The 9,111-nt window shown below is 34.6% G+C and overlaps 1 protein-coding gene across 1 annotated transcript; it reads right to left on the bottom strand.

Moving 5' to 3' along the window:
- Positions 1 to 2,301: 2,301 nt before the first annotated feature.
- On the bottom strand, positions 2,302 to 8,214 carry LOC136067434 (uncharacterized). The gene is made up of 7 exons (XM_065773296.1): positions 8,187 to 8,214; positions 6,167 to 6,270; positions 5,740 to 6,033; positions 5,102 to 5,241; positions 3,768 to 3,855; positions 3,279 to 3,461; positions 2,302 to 2,875 (listed from the first exon to the last, which is right to left on the bottom strand). Exons 1-7 carry the CDS (start codon positions 8,212 to 8,214, stop codon positions 2,690 to 2,692), a joined length of 1,023 nt encoding a protein of 340 aa, XP_065629368.1. The 3' UTR covers positions 2,302 to 2,689.
- Between the last annotated feature and the right edge of the window lie 897 nt (positions 8,215 to 9,111).

Genomic DNA, 9,111 nt, shown 5'->3' with positions numbered 1-9,111 from the left:
TTTTTGTCTATTTGGTATGATGTACGAGGATGACTATGTGCTAGACTTTTGGGTTTGTTCTGATTTTGGTTTTGAAGGCCTACAAGACATTTGCAATGGTAGTGAGGTGATAAAATTTTGGAAGGGACAGGTGAGCTTGCAGGCGGGCCATGGTTGGTTTGTAATTTGTACCAAGGATGGGAGTGTGGCGTTTCTCATAAATGTCAGGGAAGATTGGTCTCTGACAGAGGACAAAAGAAGAGGGGACTTCCCAGTTTTGTTCTTGATGGTGTTTTTATTTTTAAATCAACTTTTGTATTGCCTTACACTCTATCTACATAATTACCAAGTTCAGGTACTTCAATCTCTCTTTCTAATTTTTGGTTAATGTCATATGATATGATTTGCTGTAGCAGTTTTTTTGGTTGTTAGTGTGTGAATTGAATTAGCAAATCAATGAGCATGACTGCTGTTAAGTTGGCTGGTTTTGCATGTTAGACCAAGTGGTGTGCTTAAAACTGATAAAGACGTTCAAAGATCTAAATAAAAATTTTCTGATAATTTACTATTAAAAAAAAAAAAAAAACCTGCAAATATGCTGTATTCATAGAGCTTTGCATATAATCATAGAGTGAATTATGTCTTTTTGGAGGAACAATTAAATTGAAGCTCACTTATTTCAAAAATTTGATGTTTTTCTATCTTGCAATAGGTTTTCTTATATAAACGATATCTATCAGATGAGCAATGTGACTATCTTACCACTTTGGTACACTGTTTAATTTTTGAATTGATTCAAAAATATGTATAGTCCTTAAATATAAATAGATGTTCTGGTTCTGCCGACTGAATATTCCAGTGACTAAAGTCTTAGTAATTTATATATATAATTATTGGTTATTTATTCCTTAAGGTATTGGCATATCCGGCTGTATTGTAATGAGCTACAATTTTTTTTTTTTTCCTAACGGCATTGAAGTCATGGAAGCCTTGGCTGCTAGGAGGACCGTGGTGTTATTTTAGATACTAATGGATGTGGCTTAAGCTAGAAGGTCAAAAACACATTTGATTTTGTACGAGATAAAAGTTAATGGATCTCAAGTTGAGATGTGCACCAAAAGTCAATCAAATGACGGAAATCTATTCAAAGTTCCTATTTCATATGAACCTGGTATCTCTAGCCTGCGAAGTTATAAGCAAGGGGATGCTACTAGAACAGCTGCAAATTGGACGCAGAATTTATCCATGTATCAGTTGCAGGTTATGGCTAAATTCCAAAATCCTGAAGAATGTCATGGTCATTTTGGTCATTTTCTAAAGGTTCTAAAGGTATTTCAATCATATTTTAGGTTTAAAGGGTATTTCAGTCATTTTTTAGGTTTTAAGGATATCCCCGTAATTTTTGAAAGCTTCGGGGTTATATTGGTCATTTTCAAGAGTTAGGATGTGTTTTGGTAATTTTAATATATTTATAGGTATTTCGAAAATTTCAAAGGTTTTAGGAGTATTTTTGTTATATATATTTGTCAATTATGAGGTAATTCGATGGGGTTGTGTTGGGTTGGCTATGCCCATATGTGATGTTAATATTGCTTAACGTAACGATGAAACTATCAAATGTGAGTAAAAAATAAGAGAACAATCAAAGAAAAAAGGCCACTTAAAATTCTGACACGTTTAAGTTAAAAAACGATAAATTACATTATTTGGTAATGCTACAACACCGATTAAAAGCCTCCCAGGATTGGTGAAGTTTAGAATAATGCTAAAACTGTCAATATCCATATGCTTCAAGAAATTTACGGAAAAGGATTGTGCTAAAAAGCATCAACCAAATGTACATGGCTTAGGAAAAGAGTAGGTGGATGTAGATTTCTCTGTGAGATATCACAAATGTAACTTTGATTTAGTGCCACCATCTTTTAGTTTTTTATGGGGCAGTACAGTGATTGGTATTCATAAAACTCTACAATCTAACTTTTTCAAGATTTTTTTTTTCCTACCCCAACAAATGTCATTTGTGCGGTTTTTGTGTGTATTCTTGAAATTAGTTGTCCTCTGTGTAGTTTAATTTGGATAGCTATAATAAGAATCCTATAATTGTGGCAACATAGTTTGTATAATTGAGGTTTTTTGTATTTTCTTCGTTTGACCATATTTAATGCATAAACACACCTTCAATTTTAAGGGAGTTTCTTATCATTTTAAAAAATAATAATAATTAAGAAAAAAATATAAATGGGAATTTTTTTCCCTTTTACTTTTTTTCCTTTTCATTTTCTTTTTAAAAAAGCAGTTTATTTAATTTTAATTATCTATGGAGTTGTCATAATATTTTTATGATTTTACATATTTTTCCATGAATAATAAATAAAAGTAGTCCGCGCATTGCGCGGGTCATATGCTAGTTTAAAATAATTATTGAGACTCATCATTTAACATAATGAAAATAGATTCTAGGTATCCTGCAGTTTTGAGTAAATATCAATCAATCCATCATAGGCATAATTATTTTCACCATATGTAGCAACAGGTGCAATGCAATTTCCAGCACAAAATTAAGGCAGAAAACTAAAGAACTTATGGTATGTTAAAGATATCATGGGCATGATTGTTTTCACCACATTTTGCAACAAGGTATGATACAGTTTTGTTTCCAGCAAAAAAAAGGTCTAAAGCATGCTCTTACAACATCAAGAAGATTATGACCCTAGAAAAGACATGGATGAAGTACCTGTTCCGTGATACAAGCCATGGCCTCAATGACAAGAGCGACAACATCAGAACGACGTACGGCTCGAAATGCCCGATTCACTGATAAAGCTTCTGTAATACTGCCTGTTGAAGCTACAGCTGCCCTTCTTCTAATTCCAGCAGTATCAATAAGCCGGAACTTCTGCAAACAAGTAATTATTGTCTAAAGTATCTGGGAAAATTTGAGAGTGTAATAAATGCATTTTTAATTCATTAATGATTCCACACTACGGATGGTTATTACTCTCCTATTTAAGCAATATTACAGCACATATAGGCTAGCTGTCTGATAGCATGTACTCATTTGTAATGCATGTAAACCAACAGAATTAAGATTCCATCAATCAACTAGCAAGATTTGTACTAATATTTCAAGTTGAGGGAGCTATATATATATATATATGATATTCAGTATAACATTATGCATTTTATATGGATTATTTGGCTAAGCTCACTATATCTAGATATTCATAAGTTTTGGGCAATAACACAAATGTAAGTGGAGTACTGCTCAATGACAGGTTGAATATGTAAATTAATCAAACCTGGCCATCTGGTCCAGTAAATTCAGTATCAATGGCATCACGAGTAGTACCACTGATTGGGCTAACAATTGTTCTATCCTCTCCAACCAGAGCATTCAAAATGCTACTTTTACCAACATTTGGTCGGCCAACAATAGCAATTGCAGGAACATAATCTTCTTCTTCATCATGATTTTCTGTACCCTATTTATAAGCATAGATAGATTAAATAAACAATAGTTTAAAAGCACCATAGATGAACATGCTTATGTGTTTATTAATTTTACTTATCAAAATAAAAACATGCTTATGTTTGCAGTACACTTGATGATGGCCGGAAGTGCAAATTTTGTCAACTTAGGAAGAATATAGGACTTCTACTTGAGATAATATCAACAAGCTCAGCAAAAAATTTGGAGCTCAGTTAAGTAGGTTGCCAATTTCATCAAACTGCAGCACTGATACAAAAACTCTGTAAGAGTTAGATACGCAACTTTTGGACATGCAAACCTCAATTTTTTTCAGTCCTGAACAAACAAGATCAAGAAGCTCTCCAGTTCCAGTCCCAGATACAGCAGATATTGGAAGTGGTGAAAACCTAATTGATCAATCAAAAAGTGAGGTACACTTTTTAATATCAGAACCACATAAGTGAAGAAATAAGAAATTTAAGTCCACCATGCATATCCTATAAACCTGATTATAGTGACAGATTCTGTTAAATACAAAAATCATTCTACACAGTCCATATATTTAAGTAATAGACAGCACTGCCCGCGCACACACACACACAAATAAACATAACAAATAAAATCTTGGACATAACATTCTTTATGAAGTCCTAACATTCGGAAAAATTACTTTGAATTTCATCACTGCAAAACTCATGAAATTATCTCTATTTCCTAAATTTCTAGTCTTTCACCCTGTCTTTTCAAAACCTATAAAGTCTGCCAAAGAATCCATGTGACCCAAAGGTGATATATATATATAAGCTGGAAAAGTTATTAAGGGGTATTGATTCTCTCATGTATTTTTAGATGGACATTCTTCTCTAGATAATTCAATAGTTACAATGGGGGAGGGGAGAGTTGAACCCTAAATGTCTCCATTGGAAACACTAAGAAGTGCCAGTTGAGCTACAAGGCTCTTAGCTTAAGATGGACATTCTTTACTATCAAGAAATACTTTTCCTGACAATCCTTTAAATGCACAAGTGAATTATAACTACTTGCAAAAGATGAGCATTAATCCATTCATCAAAACTCACAAAGTTCAACAAAGTACCCAACACAAAGGGTTTCTCCCATAGAAATAGTATATAACAAAATTTGATGTTAACTCAGAGAGTCACATAAAATAGAACTAGAAGATGGTATCCAACCAAACATCATTGTGTTTTTCCACAATAATAATGCTAATAAGAAGAGAAGAATATAGAAACTACATTAGTGGAGTCCACTAAAATATATTAACATGCTTTAACTATGTTAGAGACAGAATCAATGCAGTTCAGGTCTCAAGCCATTATAATAGAGGATTCATGGTCGTTTGTCCACATTTATATGCAGCCTCCAGATGGTGCTCCTTGGTGCATTAGATATAATATTACAATCATACATATACGTACTAAATTAGCACAACACAAATACCACACAATGTCACATTAAATTTGGAATTAAAAAATGCTAAATAAAATTAATGTATACTGAATGAAATTAACGCTTAAACAGAAATCCACATTGTTAACCGATAAACGACTGCTACGTGACCGAAGACCAATACTCTTATAAAAAACTTGAAAATAAGAAGAAGAAAGAAGAAGATGATAAGAGACGCCTCACCCCAAGGACCAAAACTCTGATGCTTGCATGAGTCCTTTACGTGGAGATTCACACTTGTTAACTGCAAGAATGACATACTTATTTGAGTAGTTCTTTCGTAGCCAGTCTCCAATTTCTTCATCAGCTGCAGTCAGACCTGCCTGTTCATCATTATCTTTATTTCTTTGTATTATAAACAGTTGCTTGCCCAATTATAAAGACAAGAACTTGGAAACAAATGAAAACATTCCAAATAGGTTGAATATGTAGTTCCCAAGAAATTACTATTACTAGTTACCACCCTTGAGGCCTTTGTATATTAAAATATTTCTTAGAAGGTCTTTCAAAGTGGAGAAGAGGCTCCCTATGATATGTCAACATGTGCTTCACCATGAGAAATGATCTTCAAGAGAGAGATAACTTTCTAGGCAAATCTTAAATTTATGCAAAACAGTACTACCAAGTTCCTACAGGCTAGAAGACATGATACATTCATTCACAAAACAGCTTTAAGTTCCAAGCACACAAAGCAAAAATATAATATGCTTTTTCCGGCACTAACAAGCATGGGAATCTGAAAGAGAAAGTTCAAGAGGATTGGACAAAATAATGGAAAGAAGACAGACAGTAAATTTAAGTCATACAATCATGCAAAATACCTGTCCATCAACAAGAAATATTATGACAGATGCTTCTTCCACGGCTGCTTTAGCTTGTCTCTCAATCATTGAGGGCATTTTGGCAACAGCTGCCTCCCTGGAGGCCAGTGGAATCCCATCCATACCAATTGTTGTGGTAATAGCCAAATCTTCCATAACATCAACCTGTGACTTTGCAATATTGAGAACACCTCCAGTATCAACCACCATAAATTCATACTCTCCCCAAAAAGATCTACCATACAAGCGATCCCTAGTAACTCCTGGTTCATCCACCACAATTGCCCGGTTCCCCTATATTAATCAAAGAAAGTCAGCTTTCACTATGTGAAAACACACATGTGGAAGCTTCAATTTTTATTCTCACAGTATGGGAAAGCATCAATACTAATCACAGAATAAAAAGCCAGAACTATTGATCAAATACCCCAACAAGACGATTAAACAGTGCTGATTTACCAACGTTTGGTCTTCCAACAATTGCAACCCTTGGAAGTAGATGGTCAGGGATCTGCACATTGAATTTATAAACTTTAGTAAGCAAAAGCTATTTTTTCCTCTTCTCTTCAGAAGAGAAAGCGCACTTCAAATGTTATCCAGCAATATCAGTTAAATCGCATCACTGAAACAGGCAATTTCTTTAGGTTCTTTACCTTTTTTTTTGTTATTAACTTTGAAATATAAATAAACAAAATTGAGGGTATGCGCAAATTCTTGAACCTTTTCTCCCCATATTTACAATAAATTGGGAGTAAAGTTGCCTACCAATCACTTCTCTCAGATCCCACAAAAGTAGAAGCTTTGTGCACTAGGTATGACCTTTATATAACAAATTTTCACAAGGATATCCTTTGTTATTCTTAAACTTCATTTATATTTTAAACTGTCAACTTCTTGTATCTTCTAAATAAGTGACTCTTAATTTCAAGGTTATCTACTATTAACCAAAGTACCCACAAAATATATACTTCAGGTAGATCTCACAAAAACAATGAAAACAAAAAATGATCAACCCTCACAATTTTCGTGATATTACATTACATGCATACCATAGTATTTTTTTTTATATTTTCTAATTCATAAATCTTTTTTTTTTTTTCGTCTTCAGCTATTTGATTTTGTGGACAAATACAGAGGAAAATATAATGGCAGCATCTTTGTGGCCCAAAAGTACTACCAATCTATCAGTGGTTACAATGTTAGTTTTTTTTTAATGTAAACATGATTGGTGTCACGTAATTTGTAATTTTTAATAATGTGATACTAGATACACTTTAGATTTGTAATATGTAATCTAAACCATAAATTGGATAGATAAGAGAATGGTTTTCAACTAATTTTGAAGACTTACTACTGCAATAATAGTGTTTGTGTGGTATGTTTTTATTGATTTGATTTTGGCGTGCGTGTGTAGGATGAGTTGCTTAGGGCTGCTGCATGGTTGTACCAGGTAGCTGACAATCAGTACTACTTGAACTACCTTGGGAAAAATGGTGACTCTCTTGGTGGTACTGGATAGCATGAGGGAGTTTAGTTGGGATGTCAAGTATGTTGGGGTTCAGACACTTGTGGCCAAGGTAATAATTCATGAACTAAACTATACAACTTAATTTGCTTTTTTAGAAATATGTTACATGTTTTTTTTTTTTTTTGATAAGTAGAAACATGTTTGTTTATGAAGTAATTTGTTGGGAAACTAAAAACAATATTTGTCCCCGGTTAATTTCTCGAGTTTATGAATATATGATGTGGTAGTATACTTTTTAATGGGGGATTTTAAAAATAAAAATAAAATAAAATCAGACTACATCAATCCATTTTGGCCCCTTGGTCTCGGTCTACTTGGATCCATTTTGGACCACTTTAGGTTGTGTTTGGCAATATGTAAAATGTTTTTCGAGTGTAAAATATTTTCAATTGAAAATATTTTATTTAAAGGAAAACATTTTTTGCTGTTTGACTGTGTTGTGGAAATTGCACTAGAAAATTATTTTTTGTGTTTGGTCTTGGTTTTAAAAAATCTATTTTCAGAAAATGGAAACACAAACTAGCTGCCAGCCACCACTGCTAAGGACAAGCACAACCCACCACCACCCACACAAAATCCAGATCGAGAAGAGGGAAAAAACCGCCACCACTGCTCTATTGCCATCACCACCCACAGTTCGGTCCACCACCACCACACAAAATACACCACCACCCATACAAAACCCACCAAAACACCACCACCCACACCAAACACAACAACAACAATCAAAGATCAAAGAAAACAAAAATCAGTGAATGAAGGCAAATTGGTGAGGGAGAAAGGGATGACAGAAGGGTAGAGAGAGAAGTTAGATCTGTTTGGAAGGAAGAGGGAGAGAGAAAGATTAGAGGAAGAGGGAGAAAGAACGATTGGTGATGGAGAAGGAACTGCCACAACCTAAATTAGTTTTAGAGTTTACCTTGATCGGCAGTTACAGGCATAGCCATAAACGACAATGCTCTCTCCCCATCTCTCACTTTCTCTCTCTTTGTCTCTCTCTTGGTTCGGGTAAATGTAGGAAAATTGTTTGAAGGTAAATTCAAAGTGTAAACAATTTTACACCTTGGGCCCACTTATTTTACGGTCAAAGATATTAAATTTCAAGTTTGCTGAATTTTCAGCCCAAACCAAACACTCCATATGATGCAAAATGTTTTCCCAATTTCTATTATAGTCGAAACAAACATAGCCTTAATTTATTTTGATGCACTTACCTCTTTTATATTTTTCAAATTCTATTAAATTTTAGCAAATGTTTCTTAAAAAAATAAATAAAATTTGCAAAAGAAAAAAAGGAAAAAAAAAATGACAATAAAGATAAATGGTTTAACCGCCAAAGCCAAAGCTTCCCATCCCCACAACCACAAGCACAACAATGCAAGGTGTGGAGCTAAGATTGTTCTACTCTTCCAGTTCCAGTACTACTCTCTCCAAAACCCTTTCCCTTCTCTCCCCAATTCCCATTCCCAAACCTCCTTCCCTCTTCTCTCCAATTCATCTCTCCCTTTCCCTTCCCCTTTCTCTCTCCAAACGCTCTCTTCCCCACCACATTTCCCGTTTCTCAAACACCAATCAACAACAACCGCCACCAAAACACAACCAGAACCAGGACGAAGAGGAATCCGACGGCGAGGATATCGATGTCGCCGCGCTCGAGGAAGAAGCCAGAAACGCTGCTCGAGAGTACTCTACCTCCTTATCCCGCCAGTTGACAATCGGTGAGTCTTTCGATTTCGATTTTGAATTTTCATTTCCATTCAATTTCTGTTGTATTCAATCAAGTCATCTGGTTTCAGAGGACGAGCCCGATGTTCCGATCCAACGCGGTCGAAAGCAGAGCAAGC

This window comes from Quercus suber, unplaced genomic scaffold, assembly GCF_002906115.3.
Source record: "Quercus suber isolate HL8 unplaced genomic scaffold, Cork oak 2.0 scaffold_72, whole genome shotgun sequence".
NCBI classification, from domain to species: Eukaryota; Viridiplantae; Streptophyta; class Magnoliopsida; order Fagales; family Fagaceae; genus Quercus; species Quercus suber.
The sequence above is the reverse complement of the archived record's forward strand: the minus strand, read 5'-3'. Positions and strand labels throughout refer to the sequence as shown.